We start from the raw sequence: 26,009 nt of genomic DNA on the forward strand, positions 1-26,009 counted from the left end.
TCCCTGCAATGCCTCAGCAGCTTGTTCCGATAGCCTGGGAACAGTAGCCGACGACGGTCGTGAGCAGCATAGAAGGTGAAGCCAAGACTCATCTGGGTAATTACAAAGCCTACACGTTAGCTGTCCATTCCTCTCAGCCCAAGCGGATTAAAATCGTAGATTGGATTTTTTTTTAGTTTTTTTTTATATATTATATAATAATAATATATATAATAATAATATAATAAAATAATAATAAATTATTAAATTGGAAGCTTCATATAGATAATTTTATTGCGAGTCTGTGGTTGCAGGAAGTAGTTGAAATATGGTTGATGTTTCCCTTTGAAGTACGAGGCATCCAGGGCTGTAAAGAGTGGGTTTTTAGAAAGCAGAGCAATGTCTCTCTCAAATGACACATGCCATTTTATGGCTTTTTTTCCACGTTGACAGAGGAATAGCTGGATTAGAGACGTTTGTGGTCTCAATCTTCAATGTGGAAATAGCCAAATGCAGCTGTCTGTACCAGGGGGAGAGTTCGTACATACATATAAATTGAAGTTGTTCTTTCAGAGATTGACCTGAGGCGCGCAGGGTGTGGATGTAAAATGTCATTAAATCACCTCAGCAGTGAAGGTCTGCACTTGCCAGGCCCAACTCGAGCCTCAGTCTTGCCCTCCTTGCATGCTGTGGAATGGAAATTATTTTCTTATAGGCCATTATTTGATAGTTCGCAAGAAATAGGTCCATTTTACCTGGAAAAGCCAGGTGGCCATAAGATTATGCTGGAAGCAATTTGGCATGTAAGACCCTTAAAATTGGCTTGGCAGAGGGACGGTGCAGCTGCCGATTCAGGCTGTGTATAACCCCAGCTCTCTTGGACCAAAGATGTTTAAGGTGGGCCACTTGATTTGCCCTTTCATTGAACCAGACTCCCAAATAATTGTAGCTGGTGCAGGTGGTTATTTATGATCCATCTACTCTCCAATCAAGATTTTGTTTCTTTGATGTTTCCCAAAAATCATGACTTTAGTTTTTAACTCATTCATCAGGAGTTTGTTCCTTATTTTGTATGTGTTAAGGACAGTGAGCGCTCTTTGTAGACCCATTCTTGGATGGTCCATGATGACAATGTCATCGGTGTATTGCATAATTTGGAGCCGCTCATTGCCCAGTTTTGGGGCAACCAATGTCGCACCAGCCAGTGCTTTGGGTAAGTCGGCAGTATAGAGATTAAAAAGTAGCGGGGCTAATACGCAGCCTTGTTTTAATCCATTTTCTGTTGGAATTTTTGCAGATACTGTTATGGTGCTGGTTTTAATCCTCACCCAGGTTTTCTGATGTAGTGACATCAGTGCAGAGAGAAGAGTGGAGAGTATCCACCAAGAATTTAGCTTATTCCATAGTACTCCTAGATCGTCTCTATTGAATGCTGCACTGAAGTTCACAAAACAGCAGAATAAGGGTGGATTGTTGGTGAGAGTAGCCTTCCAGGACAAATAGGCCAGCGCTGTTATATTGTCTGTTGTAGAACAGCCCGATCCGAAGCCTGACTGGGTGTGAGGGAGGATGCTATTTTCTGTGACCCAATTTTCTAATTCAGCCAGCAGGACACGAGCGTAAGCCTTGGCTTCAATATCCAATAATGCTATTAATCTGTAATTGGCCGGGTTTAAGCGGTTGCCCTTTTTGTAAATTGGGTGTAATATTGAGCCCTGCCAAGTAGAAGGAATTGTGGCTGTAAGAAAGGCTTGATTAAAAAGTGGCGTGAGAAGTTCTGCCCAAAAGGATCGGTTTGATTTAAAAACTGCAGCGGGTATTTCATTGGGCCTGTCCCGCCGCTGTGGAGCTATATAATATGATCAACCCAGACATTCTCGGGTACCCCATTCTCCTTAGACTGGCCATTGTTGCTGAGTTGATTTACATATTTCCAAAATGGAGCTGGATTTTTTTCTTTAAGAAGGGAGAACATTTTGAGCCAAGCATTGTCTATTCGTTTAGTACGTTTCTCCCTTACAAGTTTCTTATAGGCAGCTCAAAGAGATCCAGTGGCAGCACCCTGCAATGCTTTGTCCCCTCTATTTTGCGTTTGGGGCCTTCTGAGTGTTCTGTTTGCTTTCCAGCATTTCCTAATTCTGATGCCAATTTAGCTGGGTTAGCCCCTGGTTTTTAAATTTTACCAGGGCAGTCAAATATAAGGATAGTATAGCCTTTGGGGGATGGCGTCTGTCAAGTCAAGACCCGAGTGCTCCTTCGCCCAGGTCTCAGTAATAAAAAGGCAGTGAACATTTTTCTTGCCTGCTAAAATCAAAATTTTTAAAAAGTACTTGGTAGCGAAGTTCTTGGTATCAGAATTTATATATAATACAACTTATTTTTCTAAAATGGTCTTGGATTTATTCTTGAGTGTGTATCTAATTTATTGCCTGTGTGTACGCCAACAAATGCTTAACACTGCCCTCTGATATGCCACACTGATGCCCACACTACAACAAAAGAGAGCATTTGGGATATCATATGTGCCTCTGTAAACCAATTGGGGTTTGTTTAGACACTTTACACAGCGTACCTCTTTTTGGTCCACTATATAAAGAGAGAGCTTCCTACATTAATGGTTCAGCAGTGGCATACAAGACTTTGCATGTGTTGAGACCACTTGGTCAATAGGTGATACTACAAAGTAAATCCACAATTGATATTAGGTGAAGGGTGATTTTTTTTCAATGTAGGTGATTTTTACAAATTATTTAAACGGTGCTGTAGGGCCTTGTTTAAGTCCCCCAGTCCAATTATTTTAGATTCTTAAAAGTATCCTAGACAGTTAGGCCTTTAAAAAGAATAGTTTGCTAGATTTGTCTATCTTACTAAAAAGGTCCCAACTGATCTAAAACCATGTCTGAGGCAGAGAGTAAAATCCAGGCGCTCAACCTGGGTCCTTACAAGAAAGTTATGTTGTCTCAACTTAAGGACCTTCGCAAAGCATGGAACTTTGAAATGGGGTCTAAACCTAACAAGGCTCATTTACAGACCCTGCTTGCTGAGAATGATAGAGCCGTGGCAATGGCAGAATGCTCTGAGGATACAGGGGGTTGAGATGTAAGTGAGGATGACAAATCCTCCGCAGTTCCTCCACTGCGATTACTTCTGGTAGTACCCCTAGATGAAGTTGAGGTGGACGATTCGGAACTTCAGAAACTAGCTAGTAGAATAGCCCTAGAGGCTATAATCTTGGCCCTAGAAAAAGAGAGAGATGTGATGGGCCTAGCACCCATCTCTGGTGGCATTAAAATTTGTGATAGCGAGAAAGAAGAAGCTTTTGACCCTAAAATCCCCAAAGGCATTGTCTCCAAACATGTAGCGGGTGATGATATCACCAAGTGGTTTACAGAATTTAAGAGGGCTTATAAGATGAGGAGACTCAGCCAGAAGTATTGGTTCCCTCTACTTTGAAAGCTGTTTTCCGGCAAGAGAATGGATAGACTCCTCACACTCAATACGGTAGATGCTGAGTCCTATGGCCTCATGAACGATACCTTGATTGAGGACTTTGCACTCACCACTGAGGAGTAGAGGATCAGGTTCTGGGAAACTCCGAAAACCTCGAGTCGGACCTAGGTATATTTTGTTGACTTCTTAGGCACACTAGATGGCTGGTTAAAAGTAACAAGGTGCAAGACTGTGATGGGTTTTATAATCTTAGTATGAAAGAGCATCTGTTAAAAATTAAAAACTGCATCAGGACTTGGATGGCCTAGGTCCAGCCTCTCCCCAAGAATTGGGAAAGAAGGCTGACCACAGGGTCAAGACTAGGGGTAACCAAGACAAATCACAGTGGTGGTGACCAAATGAAAAGTGTTCCTAAGCACCCCCAAGGGAAGATGGTGAACAGTCTAAAGACAAAAACAAAGAGTCCTCTGAAAGTCCCCCCAATGCCTGTTCAGGAGGGTGGGCCCGAGACAAAACACAGACCAAGGGTGGATACCAGGGTAAGAACTGGGATCCTGAGAAGGTGCTTTAATTGCAAAGACAATGGGGGCCGCACTAAAGACTTCCCCTAGTGCACCTGCAGCTCTTACTGCAGTGGTGATTCTGCAGATGGGATGCTTAGTGTGCCTTGACCAAGTCGGAGAGCAAATTGAAGCCATTTTAGTTTCAGAGGATGGGGTGGATGTAGCTGCCCTGGCTGTCTGGCCCAGTAATCTGGAGAAATACAGACAACAGCCTCATACTAATGCAATTAGAGTGGAATCACAGAGATACCGGTACAAGTGTCACCGTGGCAACCGAAAAACTGGTTTCTCCACAACTGTAGCTGACTGGACAACAAATAGTTTCTTACCTGTCGGTGTAGTTTTGCAGCTTGAAGAATTTCTGGAGTCACATGATGTGCATTATTGCGCCATCTATTTGTTGGGTTCAGAATTGTAGTATTTCTTTCCTTTTTTGTTGTTGGTGGGTGTCGACATACCACCATTTGGTGTCCTGTGACGTTGACGGGCTTCGTCTGGAAGCATCCACCTTTGGTCGCCATCTTCGGATTCTTTTTAAAAAAAAATTCTTCTCCTCCTATTCTCATCCTTCCTAGCAGAGAAGGATGGGTTCGTTAGTGAATCCAGAAAATTCTTCAAGCTGCAAAACTACATCGACAGATAAGAAACTATTTGTTTTGCAGCATGAATTTTTTCTGGATTCACATGCTATGCATAGACTTTGTAGCGGTTTGCTAGTTTTGTGGTGGCTGGGCGGAAGATGAACTTTGGTTTGTGAATAGATGTTGTAAGACCTTTTTTCCTACTTGTGCTTCTTTGTTCATTTGAATGTTAACACAGTAATGTCTTGTGGATGTGTGCACTGAAGACCATATTGCAGCCATGCCGATCTCTTGAATTGGAGTATTAGCAATAAAGGCAATAGTTGCACCTTGTAAGGTCTGTCCTGCTTGCCTGTGGCATAACTGTATGCACTATCCATCTTGCAATGGTGTTTTTGGTTGCTGGTCTTCCCAGAAAACTGTTTGCAAAAGATAGAAAGAACTGTTTTGTTTTCCTGTATTCCTTGGTTCTTTCAATGTAGTACATGCCCACCATTTTTGCGTCAAGTGTGTGCAAAGCTCTTTCTGCTTTTGTCCTTGGGTTTTGAAAGAAACTTGGCATTTGTATTCTCTGATTTATGTTGAATCTTAATACTACCTTTGGTATGAATTGAGGATCTGTCCTCATGACAATCCTGTTACTATGCATTTGGAGTAAGGTTCCTGTAGTGTTAGGGCCTGTAGTTCACTAACCCTACGTAAGGATGTTATTGCCACTAAAAAGGCCGTTTTTAGTGTGAGCATTTGTGGCGTTGCTTTGTGCAGTGGTTCGAATGGTGCTTTCATCATTTGTGCTAGAATTATGCTCAGGTTCCATGTGGGTGTTGGCGCCATTTTTGGAGTTGCAATTCTTTTTGCTCCTTCTAGGAATCTTTTGACCACATGTGAAGTGAAGAAATGTTTCCTTGTTTCTCTTCTTGTATACGCTACAATAGCTGCTAAGTGCACTTTCAATGATGTATAGCATAATTTACTTTCCAGTAAATGTATCAAGTACTTTAGCACTGTTCTCTCCATTGTAATCTTCTTTGAAAGACTTTTTTTAAGCCATCATTGTGTATATCTCTTTCACTTCACTGTATACCATTTCCTAGCTTCTCTTAGAACAGCCATTGTGCTTTCTGGTAGTTTGAGATGTGCAAATTCTATGCCGCTAGGCCTAAGCTCTCTGGTTCTGGGTGAAGTACTTTCCCGTTTTGCATGGTTAGCAAATCTTTCTTTCTTGGCAGTTTGTGCATTGTCCCTTGCGACATCTCCATTATTTCTGAGAACCAAGTTTGTCTGGCCCACTGTGGTGCAATGAGAATCAATGTCATTTGGCTGATCTTGCATTTTTGAGCACCTTGTTCAGTAATGGTATTGGGGGAAAAGCGTAAGCAAATATCCCTGACCAGTCTATCAAGAGCGTATTCCCAAGGGACTGACTGCAAGGTCACCTGGATGCGAAGTTTTTGGCATTTTGCATTGTGGAGTGTTGCAAATAGGTCTATTTGTAGTGTCCCCCATTTCCTGAAAATCATTTGGAGTTCTGCTTGATTTAGTTCCCACTCGTGGGATGATGTTGTTTGTCTGCTCAATCTGTCTGCTTCTACATTGTCCTTCCCTGGTAGGTGTATTGCTATTATGTCTATTACCCTTGGAATTGCCCATCTCCAAATCTCTTGAGCTAGCTTTGTGAGTTCTACGGACTGAGTTCCTCCTTGTTTGTTTATGTAAAACATTGTGGTTTTGTTGTCTGTTTTATCAACACCCTTTTCCTGAATAGTTCTTTCAAAAGGCTTTTAAGGCTAAGAATACTGTTTTTAACTTGAAGATATTGATGTGTTTCACTGCATCCTGCTGTGTCCATAATCCGTTGACTTTGAGGTTGTTCATGTGTGCTCCCCATCCCATTAGGGACGCATCTGTTGTTATGGTCACGGTCGGAGTTGATGTTGTGAAAAGTCTGCCCTGTGCTATGTTAGTTTTGTTCCACCATGCCATCTTTTGATGAACTGTCTGCGTGACAACCACTAGATCCTCCCAACTCCCTGTTGCCTGTGACCATTGCTAGTGAAGCCATTACTGGAACAGTTGCATGTGTAGGCGAATGTTGGGGACTAAATGAATGCAGGAATCCATCATTCCTAGCAGTTTCCCTACTGTCCTCACTGTTAGAGCTTGCCCCTTGTGGTATAGATGTGTCTCCTTCAGTAGTGCTAATGTTCTCTTCTCACTTGGTAACACATTTCCTAATATTGCAGTGATTTGTGCTCCTGAGAACACATTTTGTTGTTCTGGTTCTGTTGTAGATTTGTCCCAGTGTATTGAGAAACTTAACTGAACTAGTGTTTCCATTACTTGCTCTATATGCTGTTTGCATAGATTGTAGGGACTTGCTCTTACTAACCAGTCATCTAAGTACGCATTCTTTAAGTCTATGGTTGCTATGTAGTCTCCTGTTCGCAGCTGAGGTATTACCTCTCGCAGTGTTCTCGTCTTGAATCTTTGAGTCTTTATGAATTTGTTGAGGAACCTTAGGTCTAGTATTGGTCGTAAAGTTCCGTCCACCTTTGGGATAAGGAAGTACGTGGAGTAAATGCCGTTGTTCCTTTCCTTGCGTGGTACTTGCTCTAGTGCACATTTGCTCTGAAGTTCTTGTACCTCTTGCAGTAATTGAGATATTTTCTTTTTGGAATGTATTTTGCTTGAGCTTTTGTTGGGAGGTTTCTTTGCCAGCTCTATGCAGTAACCATACTGTTTTATATTTAGCATCCATTTGTCTGTAGTTATCTTTTTCCACTCTTTGATGAAGTATGTTAACCTGCCTCCTACTGGTGTAATATGTTGCAGGAACTGTTTTGTTTTCTGTTTTTGGTTTGCATTGTTTTTCTTTTGTGCAACACACTCCGTGATTTCTTTGGAGTGTGCACAAGCTTGTTTGTGGTCCCCCTCCTTGTGGCTGGCCTCTTCCCCGAGGGAGCCCATGAAAGGATTGCCTACTCTGTTGGTAGTGCCAGTTCTGCTGCTGCTGCTGTTGTTGTCACTGGCTTACTCCTTGGTAAGTCAGTTGAAAGGCTTGGTGTGAGGTTGTAGGTGGATAGTTACCTCTGCCCATTGGCCTCCGTGAGGGTGTGCCTCTACGCATGCCTATGAATTGCAGTGCACCCATAGACCTTGCTGTTTCATTGCCTTTCTTTAATTGGTTTAGTTTTTCATCCACCACACTTCAAACAGCTGTTCTCCATTGAAAGGTGAGTTTAGAATGTTGTTTTGCACCTCCGGCTTGAAACCAGAGATTTGCAGCCCTGCATGCCTCCTTTCGGTAATACCGATTGCCATTTGTCTGCTAGCTGTTTCAGCAGCGTCTAGGTCCGATATTAGACATGTGTTGGCCATGTTTTTCCCTCTTCCATGAAGTGACTTGCCCTCTTTTGGAATTGCTCTGGCAGGTGTTTTAACAGCTTTCCAACTTCCTCCCAATGTTGATATGCATGCCTGTTGATCAATGCATTAGCATTAGCTATGCGCCACTGCAGTGCCACACTTCTCTCAACCTTTCGTCCCATGAGATCCACCCTTTTGCTCTCTTTGTCAGGTGGAGGGCCAATATTTGTGGGTACATTAGCTCTCTTTCGAGCTGTAGAAGCTATAATTGAGTCTGCTGGCACGGAGTCCTTGATGTACATATGATCCTTAGAGGAATGCTTGTATTTTTTCTCTCCTCTTGGCGTGACCGCCTTGCAAGTGGCTGGTTCTTTAAAAGCTTCCTTACCCTGATCCAAAACACTTGGTAACATGGGAAGGAATTGGCTCCTTGTTTGGGTAGGCAGTAAGGCTTCTACCAGAAAACACGATTGGAGCTTTTCTTCCTCCAATTGAACTTCATAAGTATCTGCTGCTTTCTTTATGACTTGGTTATACATTCCAATGTCATCTGGTGGTAAAGGCCTCAATGGATATGTCTCCACTGCTTCTTCTGGCGATTTGGCGTGGAGATCTTACCATTGCAGGTCTTGAGCCTCCGAGGTCGCCGAACCTGCGTAAGTTTGCTCCACTTCCTCTCCTCTTCTTCATCTTCATCTTGTGGTTCGGGAGTTGTTGGTGGCTGTAATTCCTTGGCCTGTTTTTCAACGTCGATAGAAAATTTCGGCGGAATTTTGAATAATTTCATCCTTTTGTCGAAATCTTTTCTACTTTGAGTCTCTTTTTCTTTTTCTCCATCTCTAACGCATGAGTTTCGGCGTCAAGACTTTCCGCCTTTCATTTGGAGCTTGACGGCACTGATGCAGCTGTTGAACCTCTCTTTTTTGGACGTCGAAGCGTCCTTTTCGGGACTGTCTTTTGACATCTTTGAACTTTTGAGAGTCTTCTTTGCTGTCTTAGAGTCCTTATCTAAAGAACCGACGAATTGTTTTCCCCTGGACGCGCTTGCAGACGTCGAGTGTTTCGACTGCCGAGGCTCCTTTTGAGGGCAGAAGTCCGTTTTTCTGGACTAGCTTATCTTTTTTGAGGTCAACGGTTCTCTTACCTCCTTTGGAGCATTCTTCTCGATCTCTACGACTGTGACGTCTGTGTCCCCTTCGATTTCTGGACCTTCTTTGATGTTGTACTTGTCTTTGCTGGAGAGGCCCAGGTCTCGAAACAATGGTGGCGGGCCTTGACCCTGCATATTATAGTTGGCACTTCTCTGCCTCTCTCTAACCCTCAAAGTCTTCGGGGTGAAAGCTAAGCATGCCTTGCCATCGTCGCTGCAGTGATCCAGTGGCAGGCAAAGGTTGCAGACTGGATGCTGATCTTTTTGTGTGTATTTGTGATGACAATTGTTACAGAATTTGAATGGTGTTTTGCCTGTTACCGCGCACAGGGAGCCCCCTGCATGCGCATTCTTTGTGCATCGTTAAAGTATTAGTTTTCCCTCTTCGTCGTGCTCCGGCTCCTAGGTTCGAAGTCCGGTACGTCGAAGAATCTTTTAGCCTGTTCTTTGGATAATTTTCGTAATTGTTTTGTCGATCCTTATCCAATCTTCTGGAGCTCCTTCCATCTCGATCCAGACCCAACGGTTGAAAAATAAAGAGGAATCCGAAGATGGGGACCAAAGGTGGGAGCTTTCTGTGAAGCCCGTCGACGTCACAGGAGGACACTAAATGTTGGTATGTCGGCGCCCACCACCAACAACAACAAAAAAGGAAAGAAATACTACAATTTCGGACCCAACCACTAGATAGCAGAATAATGCATAGCATGTGAATCCAGAAAAGATTCACGCTGCAAAAACGGTTCTAGTCACCAATGCTGATCACGTCACCAGGGTTAATTCCATGACTATGGTGTCCTTGGAGTGGGGAGAGGTTACTGGCCAGAAAAAGGTGGTTGTGTCCTCTGCAATTCCTGTTGAATGTGTGCTAGGGAATGATCTCCATTCCTCAGAATGGGATGAGGTAGAGCTCCACGCAGTCATGCTGGGGATCCCTGAATGGGTGTGCGTAAAAACCTGAGCACAGAGCAAAACCACGGAGAGGTGCTGGACTCTGAAAGAATGTCCCAACACTCCAAGAGAAAAGGTAAGTAGTCTGGGAAGACAGCTTCTCATCAGCTACCAGCTCAGGTACTCTCTCCTCAATTAGAAGACCTGTCAGCCCCAGAGGGAACTGAACCCCATGTTGTTGGGGCTTACCTGGCAGAGCTCCAAGATTCGGGGGACATTGAAACCAAATGGCTACTTGCCTCAATTGCAACATTAAAGACATGGGTTTTGAGAGTGATCTATTGAAATAAATCCCCAAATCCCATTAGCAAAATACCTGTAGTGTGCTGCACTGATATATAATCAATATGCAAGCAGGAGCCACGTGGACATAAGTGAAAAGAATAACCCCTCTGCTCACCATGCTGCACTCCTCACACTTCAGTCAATGCCAGTATCTTAATCAAGGTGTGTGATTTATGTGAAAACCCTACCAAGTGGCCTATCAATCCCATAGGAGCTATTCAAGAGCTTGTTAAACACACAACTGAAATCACCCATTCACAGTACATTGTGATCATTATTTCCGCAGAGGACTGATCCAATGTCCGCAAAACCTTGGTCATTGTTTATAGGCGGGGCATAAAGGCTCAACAGCAGGAACAATTTTCCATATAGCATGCCACATTATTACACTGGGGTCTATTTTTCAAGTCTGCAAGCCTTCCCTCATATTTCATCAAGGTGAAGCCCATTGTTGCCAGAGCTTGTGCATATTCAACCATTCTGTCTTCTACATTTCAAATACGCACTTTCAGCAGGACTATCTCTCTGTCCATGTCTTATCACAAGACGTTAACTAATGGTGAGCGTCTCTATAGCTTCCATTATTTTTTATTCTTCACAATTAAATGTTTCAGCTTTGTACTAGAGGAAGACAGTGACTCAGGAATCTTCAGAGCCCCCAGTAGTTGAGATGTTATAACCATTTGCAGCTTCTGGAAAAATTGGCAAGTGCTCGCTGCGGCTGTCCCCTTGCCTTTATTGGGAATATGGGACAGCCTGGAGTTCACCCCTCAGCCACGTTTTGTGTACTCTGTGCATTTGTAAAATAACCACAGTGCTACAACACTACTAGAGAATGACTTTTGGACAGTCTGCAATGAACACCTCGCCTCTGTCCCACCAGTTAATGTGCATTTGTGCTCAACTAATAGAATAAACTGCTTGCTTCAATTGCTCAAAAAGTTCAGAGGGCAAGCACTGTTAATCTTTTAAATGGCACACTGAATGCTTATTATAAAAATTCACAATGCGGTAAGTCACTTAACTCCATATTGTGGGCAACTCGGCAGACTGCAAAACCTGGCCGGTCGGAGACTGCTGCTATATGGAGTCTCTAGTAGTGTGGCTCATACCAAGGTACTGTCCTGCAACACTCTCCCTCTTCTTAGTCAACGCAAGCAGCACTGCCACCTTGTGAGATAACAGCCTTTTTGCAGGTCCACCCCCAGTTTAGGCCCCCATTTTAAGTACTGGGAACAGGTGTAATAGCTCTGAAATGCCCTCAGCCCTGCTAATCAGCTTCACAGAAAAGTGGCGACTGCCATTTTATTTCTCGGATCGGCCCGATGCAGGGAAAAGACCATTTAAAAAACATATAAGCGGTCAGGATGCAGGTATCCTGACCCCAGAGAACACACAGAGTGGTCCGTAAGGGACCCTTGATGAGCCCAAAATTGCATATTTAATTTTATTTCGCAAAAACCTTTAATCGTGACCCCTCCGCAGCTTTAGCCCTCAGTAGAAAAAATATAAAACATAATAATTTACTGATAAATTCGAAGGTTACAGGGTCGTTATTGTTAGGCTGACATTTTACCCATACAAACCATAGAAATTCAGCAGTGTTAGTTATACTTATAGTTGGGCACCAGCCTTTACAACAAGGTTTTACCAAGTTGTGCCTTTACCATGCATTTTTTGCGTGCATGTTTTAATCACATGTATGTCTTTACAGCGTATGCCTTTCCCACGCATTTAAGGTACGTTGGAGGGTGTGGGGGTTCACCCCCAACAAATAGATCGTTTTTATATATCTATAAATAAAGCATGGTAAGGGCATGCGATGTAAACAAATGTGGGGTAAAAAATGCCTGGTTAAGGCATGCAATGTATTTCCCTGCGTTGTTCGCTCGTACAATCCTTATCTGAAAAAACTGTAACTCGTGCCATTAAGTAACTTAAGGCAACGAGTCATAGTTTTTTAACATAAGTATAACTATATCTGCTGAATTCCTATGGTTTTGTATGGGTAAAAGGTCAGCCTAACTATAACGATATATATATACAGTTTAATTGTTTCACGCTATTGCATTAACAGAAGGAAGTGTGAGGCATCTGGAACGGAAGGTTGATGTAAAATGTTTCCATACAAATATCAATATTCCATTCTAGTGTCAGCAATTCCAGGTTGCACTTCATGTAAGATACCAGCTGTCCCAAAAAAGATTCTCAAGTTCACTTTTCTGCCTGTCCTGTAAGTTGTACCACACACAGTACACCATAATCCTATTCTCCACAATGATGAACTATAAAAGCAACTTCTCAACCGTTAGGGCAGGGAAAGGTGAAAGATGGGGTGCAGAGGAGCTTTTACTGCTTTGGTAACATATTACCTTATGGAAATTAGGGGTGCAAAGCATGTATAATGTGTCAATTCCTATTATTGTTGTACCTGCCATTCACTGAGTTGTCTGCTTTAACTATGTTTATGGCCTGGTATACTTTTTTCCCCCCATACACTGACAATATTTCCTAATGAGTCCCAACTGGTGCGAAAAATCTTTTTCTAGTGTGTCAACTTCAAAACAACTTTTCTTGCAACTCTAAAGAGGAATGGCTAATAGCAACTTTTTTTTCTTGAAAAAACTTAAAAGGGGTGCAAACATTTAGATTTTAACACATAGAAGAGTCTTTACAATTGTAAAGGTAGCAATCACTAGAATTTCTGTAATGTCGCAAGAGAAAAACTCTGCAGTGCCCTAAGGAATATGAAACATGGGAATGTGTTTGGGCTACAATAATCATGTCTACTACGCCCAGGAACTGGAAGCTTTGCCTTCTACATCAACATCAGATATTATGGAAACTGGTATGGAAAAGCACATGCACCAACTCTGGTTTCCTGAGCCATTAGCTTAAACACAGAATTGCTGCACAATGACTCTTGAGCAAGGGTGACGTTTATACAGAAATGGACAGTTTGTTGTAAGAGAAGAAACCAATATACACCTCCATATGCAGTGAAGTAATCATATCATGTTGTGATATTTCTTTACACTGGATTCTACAGTAAATCGTTTTTGTATATGTATATGTAGACATCTGCTGTATGAAGTGAGTCCTCTATGTGTCTTTGATTCATTTAGAACACATTACAGTGACAGCTTCCGGGCATGTCAGTTAATCTGTAAGTTACATGTTGCAAGACTACAGATGGAATGCTATTTTCACTTACCCTTGAATCCGGAAAGTGCTGGAAGCCCATCTTGACCAGGACCTCCAGGAGGCCCAGGTGGTCCTAAATCGCCAGGACGACCTACTCTGCCAACAGAGCCAGGCTGTCCTTTCATGCCAGCGGGACCAGGGGGTCCAGGGTCCCCAATGAATCCTTTTTTTCCAGGAAAACCTGCAATTGTTGTAGAGTGGAATTAAAAATGCATGCTGTGACAGCAGAGCACCTGTCGATCAGAACACTTCACCAAGCGCAACCACTTTGCACATATGTTAAGCCTGAAGATGGACAACCAGTTATGCTACAAGCAGCTTTATTATAACAGAGAAAGTTTAGAAACTGCAAAGCATTAGTTGTCTAACAATATAATATCTACACAGATGATTACTACCTAAGTCACTACAAAAACTGGCCATAGTGAAACCCCTTATCATTATTAGTACTTATTGTGTACGTGATAGCTTTTAGCCAACATGTCAGAGCTACATGACATGCAGGTTATCATTATTAGAAACTTTATGAGAGCGATCCAGTGATTTGTGACGATGGAGTTCATGGAGAGAGCAATGGGTCAGGCAAAGCAGTGGAAGCTACAATTTATACTGACTACCTCTGTGCTCTCTAGTTACTTCTTCCTCCACAGGGTAATGGGTGCTCAATGCACCTTCACATTAGAAATGGGAAAATAATTTAGAAGATCAGGAAGGAGATCAAAAGGAAAGGTGGAGGGTGAATTTACTCACGCAATTATCTGGTCATGCTCCAGATAAGTACAATTATTTGGAGCATGACATTCTTATGTGCAACTCATTGCACCCAAGGCTAGGCACTTCACAAACATGATAAGAACTATTTGAACTGTTGAGTTAAGATATGTGTTGCACAATCCAGAGCAATTGTACAATACCGGACTTACAGTTATTGGAAAGAAATACACCCAATGTGTGTCACCATTTGTGCTTTATCACCTAGTGACAGGAAGTCCAAGCCTATAGTTAAAAATCTTTAACGATTTATTCAACCCCAGTTATTTACAAGACTGAGGTATTAAACACAAAATAAAAATATGTATTGTTATAACTATTTACAATATTAGGTAAGCAACTCAAGGATCAGAGCTATTGTCGAGGGGATGCACAATGGCAAGCTGACTTGAAGTTGAGTACACTAACACGACTGCATAAATAATCTTGATGCAACAAGATGGCACACTAAAGATCAGGGAACGGGAGGGTGGCTCACGACAAAGGCCACTGGTTAAGGCAAGGAAACGCAAGAAATGTCCAACGTACATTGCATGTTTCTATGATGGCCGTCTTGACAAGTGCATTCCTGTCCTAAAAGGGAAGGGTTCTTAACAATAATATTAGATGGCACTAACATCAAGCCTTGTAGCACCATTAAAGTAAGGATCATATGTACCACTTTCTAGTAGCAATTGTTTTGTTGCTATTTATAGAAGGTGGAGTAGCAGGAACAGGAGGTTTCATAGAATCATAGCACTGTATGTGCACTGCTGTTTCAATCTGTGAATCCTGGCAACAATTGTTATTTTTTCTGCTACATTACGATAAGGGGTGTCACTGATAGTCAATGCAATCTTTGTAGCATCAAAAGCTAGGCAGTTAGTCCATAAGCTTTTATGCTACACTGCATCTTCTCACCTTCGCAGCCTATGTGATGAACCCAAAAGCAAACAGTGTGACATCAGACATGGAGAGTTGATGGTAAATGGAAGAGAGGCGTGATGAAGGAGAAACAGACAACAACAGGTGACAATTGAAAACACAAAGGGTGGAAACAGGGAGTTAATGTCTCAGGCAGAATGCTGCAACCGAATTCCAGCGATACTCATCAAAGGCCATTGTCCAATTAGGAACCGTGCTCACTGACAAGTCCATCACACCAACCAAAAACAAGCATGCACTCAAGAAGTCACTGTCATCATGCCAATTCTGTAGATTTTAAGAATAATCATCTCACTTTAGTGTGTCATGCTTGCAGCTATTGGTCTGGTAAAAAACAAATCGTTTTTACTTTGAACATCACCTGTGAGTTATATTTTTATTTTGTAAGGAGGATTTAGGTTTTAAAGCAATAATTAAACATAAACAAATGCATTTCATGTGTTAAAGGTTAAACGGTCCAAAGAGAAGTATTTTGAGAAGAAGCAAGGATTCAAATTAGTTGGAAGGCTAGAAAAAGAATATAACACAATCTGAAAAAACCTGGAATAGAAAGGAATAACTAAAATTTAAGCTTAACGTAGTAAAAGTGATACAACCACATTTAAATTTCTAACTCATCGTTATAAAGACATGCACATCGGTAAAAGCAGGAACGTCTGTTCTGAGTGGACACATGCTGAAAATAATTTATCTTTTATCATTAAATAGTTGATGGAAATTACCTGGTGATCCGGGATAACCAAAGCCCCCAGGTGAACCTTGCTTTCCTCTGATGCCAAATTCCCCGCTAGGTCCTGGGGGTCCCCTTGAACCAGGAATTCCAGGAAATCCTGGATCACCTCGTTCACCTTTGACACCCATTAAACCCGGCCTTCCGTCATAGCCTGTGGAATAAGAAATTCATGTTTATGGAGGAAAAACACATTATAAAAATTGAGAGTAGATAAATGGCATGAAGCAAATCTGTTAATTGTGCAGACTATTTGGAGGGGGAGACCAAAATGGGGCGAAGTACGTTGCGCTTTTCTCACCTATCTGTAGCAAGCTGGCTCATTATTTAGTATACCAAAACGAGGTATACTGTGCAAAGAATCCCTTACAAGGGTACAAGGGCTTGCTCTAGCAATTCCAAGGTGCTCTCGTGGGAGGCAATGTGTTCGAGCAGTCTTAGGCTTATCAGAGAGGAGTTTTAGACATCTGCAACACACACACAGTCAATAAATGGTACACACGACTCAATAAGGTGATTCAAACCAATTTATAAAAATAACATGCATCTTTTTATATATTTAGGCACCAAGATCAGCAAAATCAGGTAAGTACGTTTCGAGATAGAAATGTTTTTACTTAAAAAAAAACAAAAAACAAGTTACTTACCTGTACACTGTGGTTCTCCAATATTAATATCTTTCATAGATTAACATGCTTGAATCTTCCCCATACTCAAGCAGTCATTGTAAATACATTAAAAGACATAGAGAAAGCAATTGAGATTGTTAATCTAATTCACACTGTTTTAATAGACTCAAACTTTCGCCAATCAGAGGCAAGTCCCAGGACCACTCTTCCCCTGCAGGGCCACCAAACCTCAGATTTAAAGCACAGGTGTAAATATGTATCCATGAGGTATCTAAGTGGTGTGCATAAACGGGGAGGAGAGCGGGTTGCATGTGAATCTATGAAAATATATCAATATGGGAGAACCATAGTGTACAGGTAAGTATCTTGTTTTTTCTCCAGTATTGAATCTTTAATAGATTCACATGCTTGAATCAGAGTACCTAGCAGTAAGCAAAGAACACATGGAGGAGGGTTAGGCGAAAACCACTCTACATACAAGATACCTTGTGCAAATAATGTTGATATCAGCATGAACAATAGACCAGAAAAGAAATTGCAGTGAAATAGAGAAATAACAATCTGTACCTTAATGAAACAGGAGACACAAAACTGCCTGTCCGTCCGCAGCATCTGCTTTCCACGCTGAATCCGAACCGGAGTGTTTGGTGAAGGTATGAGCGTTCAACCAAGTTGCTTCTCGACACATGCCTGGAAGCGATGCTCCAGCTAAGAAGGCTGTCGCCATCTTTCTCATAGAATAGGCAGCAACATTCTTGGATAGTGACCTTCCTGCCTTGTTGCGGCAAAAAGCAATCGCCTACATCACCCAATGAGCTAAACTGTTTCTTGAAAGTCAGCAGCCCTTTCTGGGAGGCGCAAAAGAGATGAAAATATGATCCGATTTCTGACAGTCATAGTTCTGTGAATGTAAATGTTCAAGCACTGCTTGATATCCACAGAATGGAGTGCCCTCTCTGCAGCTGAAGAAAGGTCTCTGCAGCTGAAGAAAGGTTCTTAAAATATGTTGAAAGACTAATGGGCTCATTCAGATGAAAAGAAGGCGGAATCTTCAGGATGAATTTTGGTTTGGTTCTCAAAAACACTATCTTTTCTGAACTGTAGAAAAGTTTCTGTGACAGAAAACGCTTGAATCCCACTGATCCTTCTGGCAGATTTGAGGGCCAATAGAAGGGCTGTTTTCCATGAAACATATTTCAGATCTGCCTTGTGTATTGGCTCAAAAGACAGTTTCATGAGTTGGGAAAGGACCATGTTTAGCTGCCAGTATATTGCTGGAGGCTTTATCGGTCGGAAAGCCCGGAAAAGGCCCTTTATGAATTCCTTTATCAGCCTGGTGAACCACAGTGAAATTTCACCAGTTTGTCTTCTGAACCTGGAAATTGCAGCTAAACGCACCTAAAAGGATTACTATTGTTTGTGAAACACCAGCAACATAATCTTCTCCATTTTGCTACATACGACTTGTAAGTTGAAACAGAACAGGACTTTTCTAGGATAGATCTGCATTCTGCTGGAATATTTAGAGATCCAAACTCATGTTCATGAGGTACAATCCCCAGCTTTGGCTGTTGTTCATGGAAATTAGGTTCTCCATCGGTTGCAACTGAATGAGTGGAGATACAGACATCAGAGCAGTATTGTACCAGCCATGATGGGGCTATGAGAATTAGATGGCATTGTTCCATTTTCATTTTTCATATCATACTGGGAATGAGATGAAAGGGTGGAAATGCATAAGCAAACATTCCTATCCATTGTATCTGAAGAGCATTCCCACAAGACCTTTTCTGATGGAATCTGCTTGCAAACACTTTGCATTTCTTGTTGTGACTTGTTACAAAAAGGTCGTGTTTGGGTGTACCCCACTTCTTGAAGACTTGGGATAGTTGTTTTTAGCTCATTTCCCATTTGTGGCATTGACTTGTTCTGCTGAGAGAGTCCACCCATTCGTTTTATATGCATGGGACATGATTGACTTGTAGAAAAATGCAGCTCTGCAGCACCATTTCTAAATTTGTTGAGCTTGAGATGAGAGACTTTTCGATCTTGTTACCCTCTGCTTGGCTAGGTAGAACATGGTGGTGGTATTGTCTGTTCTTACTAAGACAGAAGATTTGTGAATTCTAGGTAGCAACGTTTGGAGACTTAGCAATACAGCCTTTAGCTTCAGAAGATGTATGTGCATCTGTGATTCTTGGAGCGACAATTTTCCAACCTTCCAGGAAGGAATCCATTGTCATTACATAGCACAATCATGCCAATCAAAAGAGAGACCTGGAGAGATGTTGACCTCCTTACTCCATCATGGCAATGCTTGCTTCATTGCAGGGGTGATGTTGACGATATCCTCGAACGACCCATGGATTTGAACCCATTGCGCATCCAGCTGTTCCTGCAATGGCCTCATGTGTAGCCGACAGTTTATTTATTAATGGGATACACAAGGATAGCAACCCCAGTAGGGATTTCAACGTTCTTACTGAAAGTGGACTTTCTTTTTATCAGAGAAGTAGCCATATCCATTATCTTGTGGAATGGCCCCTAGAAACAACAGCAACCTTGTTGGTAGGAGACAAGACTTTCCACATTCAATCTCAGTCCGAGAAAGTTGAATAGCTGCTGACAAGCCAGGGTAGATCCTACTGCATAGCGGAACGAGAGTCCTTTGACTAACCAGTCGTCCAGGGTAGGGGAATAACTGATGGCCATTTTTTCTCAGGAGAGCAGCTACCTGTGACATGCAATTTGAAAAAATTCCAGGCGGTAACCCTGATGTATAATGTCTAACACCCATTTGTCTGTGGTGATGCTCTCCCACTGATAATAAACGGAGAGATTGTGGATCGACTTTTGATGCCGGTAGGAGGGAGCTGGTGCTTGGGAAAAACTCACTGTCTCTTTGCAGAGCCTTGGGCTTTTCCCACAGTCGAGTGTCGCCTACGAGCTGGCTGTCTTGTGTAAACTGTAGCGGAAGACCTGTACTACTGTTGTTGTTGTAGCCCAACGCACTAGGATCGATAACCTTGCTGAGCATATGGCTGGAATCTGTAAGACTGATACGAAAGTCAATGAACATATTACCCTCTTCCTCAACAAAAGGGCTGAAAACACCTCTATTGCAGTGTTCCAAGGGAGCGCGTCATTTCAGTGTCCGCTTTGATAGACTGAAAAGCATCATTCACATGTTTGCCAAATACATTTTCCCCATCAAAGGGCATGTCAAATATCTTGTCTTGAACCTCTGGGGGAACAAGGTGGCCTTCAACCGGACCTTATGGCACAGAACTGCAACTCCCACCATCGAACACAAAGCAATGGATGAGATATCCATGTCAATAATCTGAGAGGACGCTTTGTCACTGTCTTGTAAAATTTCTCTTGCCTCTTTTTTCTTATCCTCTAAAAGATGATCCACAAGAGGAGTGAGGTCGGTCCACAGTTGGCAGTAGTAACGACCCAGAATGGTTAAAGCATTTGAGGCCCTGATGGAAGTGGCTGCGGTGGCTGCAAAATGTTTGCCAATATTATGTAGCCTCTTTCCTTCCTTGTCTGGAGGTGGTCAACAAGGGGCAGATGGATTCCTTGAGCACAGCCTGCATTATCACCGAATCTGGAGTGGATGCCGTTTCAAGAAGGCTGGTGACTAATCCAGGGCTTTATAGTTTTTGTCCATACATAGGACTACAGCAGCGACCGAAGCTGGATTTTTTATTAACTTAAGGCCTTCTTCCCCTATGTAGTTGACAACGGGTATCGATCTGACTGACTTTCTTGCAGAGTCTTCAAATTCATACTGAAGACAATCTGTTTGCTTTACAGGGAGAGGCAGATCGAACCTCATTGATGCACATTCCAGTAGCTCATGAAACCCTCCACTGTCTTCAAGAGTTGAACTTGCTGAAGAAGACTCTGATGAGGACGAAAAAGGAGTCAGAATCATCCCATTCCTGACCCACTGTTCCTTGATCTTGAAAAAGTTCAACCTCTTCAGGTTGGTTGTCCAGATCACTCTCAATGTAAACGCCTCATGATGGTATTGAGAGGAAGTACTATCCAGGACTCTTGGGTTTGCACAGGAGCAGGACTTTTAGGTCGAGGTGTCACCTCCTGCACATCAGCTTGGACTGGAAGAAAAGGAACTGGCGCCGTTGACTAAGGAAAGCCCTTAAAATTGTCATAGATCATATGCCTTAGATCAATGACCAAGGAAATGGGCACCAAAATAGTGCCTTCCCTCGAACTCTTGTGTTCATCATCTTGGTCTTCAAAGAGATAGTGTTCCTGGAAAGTATCATATCTATGGGGAATCAGTAGCTGGAGAGTAGTGGATGAGAAATCCTCTTCTAGGAAAGTAAAAGTGTGCCTGTTATGACCTTCGTCATCCCCTGAATCTTGCCATTTTACTCTTGGTTGAGAAGCGATGTAAGCCGGGCCGAAAAGGCCTTCATCACAAGACTCTTCCATGTCTAGCAGGTGAGCCGGAGGCAGAAGGGAGACCTTACTTGGAGAGGCGATGTCTGGTCTCAATTGTGCTGATGGACCTTCTTTAGAGAGTGTCATCTTTTTATGCCTCGTTGACGGCTCGACGACGATGCCGTCAACGATATGAAGATCTTCTTCCGAATAGAAAGGGCCGTCGTCACTATCGTCATCGACGGGATTACTGTTGTCAATACTGATGATGGGGTGGTCGTCGGTTCTGTCGACGATGAAGCCATCATCGACGTGGTAGGGGTGACTGTCATCCCTAAATGTACAGTCGATAAACATATTGTCGACGATGTTCCTGTCAACGCTGGTACCACTGTCGACAGACTGATTTTTGTTGAGTGTAACTGGAACAGAGGAAGCCAAGGTCTTTTATTTGAATAAAGGAATTTTCAGAGGCTGAAGTATCAGATGTTTTTCAGCATCTTAGATGTCTTTCAGTCCTTAGCATATGAGGTAGAGCTCTCATTTTTTTGCTTTCACTCAGTTGCTTAGCTTTTTGGACTTGTATCCTCCTCATCATAGCCAGAGTGTAATCAGGACTTTTTCCTCTGAAATTATAGTAGAAGTCTGGCTTTTCTGTCGTTGAAGGTCTTGCCAGAAAAGGTTCTGCAGTGCTTACAATCCTTTGTTCTATGGTTCGGATGCAGGCAGTATAAACAATCTTTGTGAGGCTCTTCATAAAAAAAAGTCTAGGCTTGCCACAAGACTTACCTGTCTTGAAGAGTCTTTTCTTGGATACTTAAGACATATTTGAGAAAATATTGAAAATGCAGTACCTCAGAGTTTTAGCTGATAAATATTTCCTTCCTAGAGAAGAGAAGACAAGGTCAAAAGTTCACACCTGTAACAAACTGAGCAAAGTTCAGGGAGACTCCCTTAACACCATGTGCGGTTAGAAATCTGAGGTATGGTGGCTCTGAGGGGGAAGAGTGGTCCTGGGTCTTGCCTCTGATTGGCAGATGCTTGGATCTATTAAAACAATGTGAATAATGGACAAAGGGTCAGTCACATAGACCACAGATGACAACAAAATTGTTTTTTTGTCATCTGTGGTCTATGTGACTGACCCTTTGTCATCCCCCTCATGATTGTTTTCCATCTATTATTGCGAGATCAGCTCATGGCCATTATGTACTTGTGTATTGGATGCCTGGTTGTGTTTGAGAGTGTTTTGATAGGTTGTTATGCATGAAGGTATGAGAGTTTGTATTTGATGTTGACATGTGGGACTATATTTGTTAAATTATGTGCTTTTAAAAAAAACAAAATCTCTATTTGATTGCTTCCAATATATTGAAAAATATTACTTTTCTATGAAATAAAAATTGTATTTACTTTTCATCATGTGTTGAACTGATTGATTCTAGTTTGGGTGGTATATCCCAGGACCTCCATGTGAGGCCTATATCTAATCTGCCTGGCAGGTTCCCCTTATTTCTTGTGAGGAGAGCAGACAGGCCAGCTGGATTGGCGCCAAGTCAGTTGCTGATCTTCTTTTCCTGCTCGTCAGCATCCATCTTTTTCTTTCAGGTCAGCAGGATCTAATTTCCTGGTGCTAAGAGCTCCCATAAACACTAGATTTAGGGGTGTTAGGGGAGTGTAGGGTAGTAGCCAATGGGCTATTTACCCCTAGGGTCAGTATGCCCCTATACAACCACTTCCAGTGGGAAGCGGTCGTAACGCTGTCCCATAATTCCTAATTCTGCCATCACAAAGATGGCAGACTCTGAAATTTTGTGTCCATGATAGGTAGCCCACTAATAATTTTCCTGCCTGTCTATGCGCCAAATGGGCCCTCAACAAGGGGCGGCATCCCTCTGAGGGAAGCCAGAATTGCATACCAAAGGCTGTGGGTAATTTTAAAGCTAAAATGTTAAAATAACAGCATAGTGCTCCTTTTCTCATTCAGTTGCACAATACACAATTCATAATTAATTGGTTTACCATACATTCAAAATGAGTGTAAAAGCAATCCCCTTACCTTTAGCGCCTGGAAACCCAGGATCTCCTGGTATGCCTTTATCTCCAGGGCATCCATCTTGACCAGGGTTACCAGGAGAGCCAGTCTCAGCACCTAACACGTCTCCTGGGGCTCCTGGTGTACCTGGAGGTCCACGAACTCCCGCTTTCCCAGGTAAACCGTCTCTTCCATCCAGTCCTGGAGGTCCTTGAGGACCCTGATCACCTCGAGGACCAGTAAATCCTTTGTAGAGAAAAAAACATTAAGAATTTAGAATAAAAAGTCATATAATTCTATTTTGACTGCCATCATATATTTGCTAGGGCATTTCAGTGTTTCTGGCCACACAGTTCAATTACAAGACATCATAAATGTTGATGGGATAGATGCACGTTTCCAGCATAAACAGAGCATGGACAATTCAATCTACTTTCATTTAACCTGAGATCATTTACTGAATTTCAGTTATAATAAAAATACAATGGTATTATTACTTTACACAGGCTGCCCTAGACATTATTACTTTAAGTCATAACTGACAATGAACTTTTCTTTTATTTAAGTATAAATCATTTTTATTATTAACAGGAAAGAATAAGTACTGTAAGCAGACATGCATGGGGCAAAAACAACAATAAAAATCTAGAAGGTAGTAATTCTTTTTTTTAAAGTTATTTATAAAGCGCATGGTTACACCTCTTCAGTGTGTCCCCGCGCTGGACACGAGAGTTTGGCAAAGAGACTGGTAAGGCAAATAAGGCGATGAAGGACCTATCTTAATATTAAATAGGTTTAAGAAACACCCATGTTTTAAGTTTCCTTCTGAAATCAGATTCTGTGGGAGAGGCTCTCAGGGCATACGGCCGAGAATTCCACATTTTAGTAGCTAGGTATGCGAAAGTTCTAGCACCCATTCTAGCTTTCCTGATCTTGGGATTTTACAGCAAGTTTAGCCTCAGACGATCTAAGATTCTGAATATACTATGACAGATTTTCCTGATGTTGTGCCCACTGAGATTTGAGGTTGCACTGCAGAGCCCGCATGTGCTATCTGCCATGGGTCACCAGCGGGATGTAGGAGGTAACAACCCCAGCAGCCTCATAATCATCTGCATTGAGGTCCAGGAGAGAGGCTAAAACATCAAGATCTGAACCTGAATGTCCTGGACACATTGTTATCAGGGGAAGGCTAGAAACAGCATTGTGTCCAGAATAGCTCAAGTGTAAGGGAGCATCTGCAAAGGAGTCAGGTATGACTTTGGCTCGCTGATCGTGAACTCCAACTATGGTATGTCTGCAGGTGGTTGGCGGCACCCTGGGTCGAGCATGCCTTCAACAGCAAGTCTCTCAAATAATAAGAGGCAACCCAGTAACCTTGGGACCTGGGTAAGATAAGCTATAAAGACACAAGTGGTCCCTATGAGGGAAGAGTGGCCCTTGACTTCCCTGGCAATAGTTTACAAAAAACCTTTACTAGGAAGGCTTAGGAAGCAATATACAATGTTATTGTTATTTCACAATGAGATTGTCTTGTTGCAAACAAGAACTCTGTTTTATGAATCCATTTTAAAGTTAAGCTGCTGATGGCAGAGTGAAAGTTATAGTGTAAATAATGTGTGCCCAAGTGTTATACATTATGCAAGTATTTACATGTGACTGAAAAGGCCATTCAGATGGAAAAGCAGACACTTCCATTGAGTGTGTTCAGATCCGAGATTAATTTAAAAACAGTCCACTGTAGTAGTTGTCTGTCATCATTTCGACCCACGAACACAATTATTCAGAATAGGGTCATCATCAGAATAGAAAATATAAACAGAGGAGACACTTGAGAATAAAGGAATTTTATTGACATATGATCACTTTCACTGCACCATCACACTCTTAGGAGCACCTTACTAGTGAAAGGCTGTGTAAAAAATTGCAGTGGAAGTCATGGGTTTCACTTCCCCCAGAGGGACTACTTGTGTCTTTATAACTTCAACAGCAAGTCGTCAATGTAGATAAAGAGTGGTACCCGCGATCTCTGTAGATGTGCTTCAACCACCTCAATCACTTTCATGAACCCCTAAGAGGCACTGGGGGAGCATTGCAAACTGAAAATGTTCCAGGCCACGATGAACACCAGTACAGAAATAATGGTCACAGTGGAATTTTATATTGACATAGAATCAAATCATCACCTTGATAGATCAAATATTACAATTTATTCATATTCATAATGTACTTGTGTTCATATTAAATGACAGCACAAAAATCAGTACATATTTTAAAGAAGGTGCTCCAAGAACGGGAAGGAAAAAAGTGCTCAAAAAGGTTGTGCAATTGTGAGGGTTATAGAAGAAGAAAGGCAATGTGCCATATATACATCACAGATTAATAGTGACCTATCCAGCCTCTTGAAGGCTTATTTATGCAAGAAACATAGTATCCTTGTGACACAGGAAATCAATTTCTGTTGTCAGTACGTGAACCACAAAAATGACAGTTGACGTTTCGACCCTCTTAATATGATTGGGTTATTGTGTCTTTAGCCTAGGGTCTTCATCAGGACCTGGGGAATAGGTAATAGAGAGGGCTAAGACCTGCCGCATATCGTATGTCACTCTAAGGGACCCGGTACAAAAGGGGGTGGTGATGGACGGAGCATCTGAATCAATCAAACACTCACACCCAGTCAAAAGATCTGGTTTTAATCCATCCACCCCCCCCTTTTGTACCGCTTTAGGCCGCCATAAGTGTGGCAGGGTATGCTCAGACGTGAGTCCCTTGCTCACTTTGCCACTGGATTCAAGCAAGCCGGGCTGAGGACGGCTGGAATGCCAGAAACCGGTCCTCGGAAGCTTGTTTCCGGTCCAGGGAAGACATGGCTTGGCAGTTCGGGCTGGACTGTTCCCATGAGGCAAAGGGTCAGACTGATTTGCATATAGCCATGTCTGAACTGGGGTGGCAGAGTGGGCTAAAGAACAGTG

At 42.3% G+C, this 26,009-nt stretch overlaps 1 protein-coding gene across 2 annotated transcripts in view; it reads right to left on the minus strand.

Moving 5' to 3' along the window:
* COL4A6 (collagen type IV alpha 6 chain) overlaps positions 1-26,009 on the minus strand; it is a 907,271-nt gene that overhangs the window by 220,981 nt on the left and 660,281 nt on the right. For both annotated transcript variants that reach the window (XM_078688783.1, XM_078688784.1), the window contains 3 exons: positions 23,059-23,280; positions 15,947-16,108; positions 13,540-13,710 (listed from right to left, as the gene is read on the minus strand). In XM_078688783.1, the coding sequence (XP_078544909.1) occupies positions 13,540-13,710; positions 15,947-16,108; positions 23,059-23,280 (555 nt within the window). The remainder of the gene's footprint in view (positions 1-13,539; positions 13,711-15,946; positions 16,109-23,058; positions 23,281-26,009) is intronic.

The sequence above is a fragment of the Lissotriton helveticus genome, chromosome 4_1, assembly GCF_964261635.1.
Source record: "Lissotriton helveticus chromosome 4_1, aLisHel1.1, whole genome shotgun sequence".
In the NCBI taxonomy this organism is placed as follows: domain Eukaryota; kingdom Metazoa; phylum Chordata; class Amphibia; order Caudata; family Salamandridae; genus Lissotriton; species Lissotriton helveticus.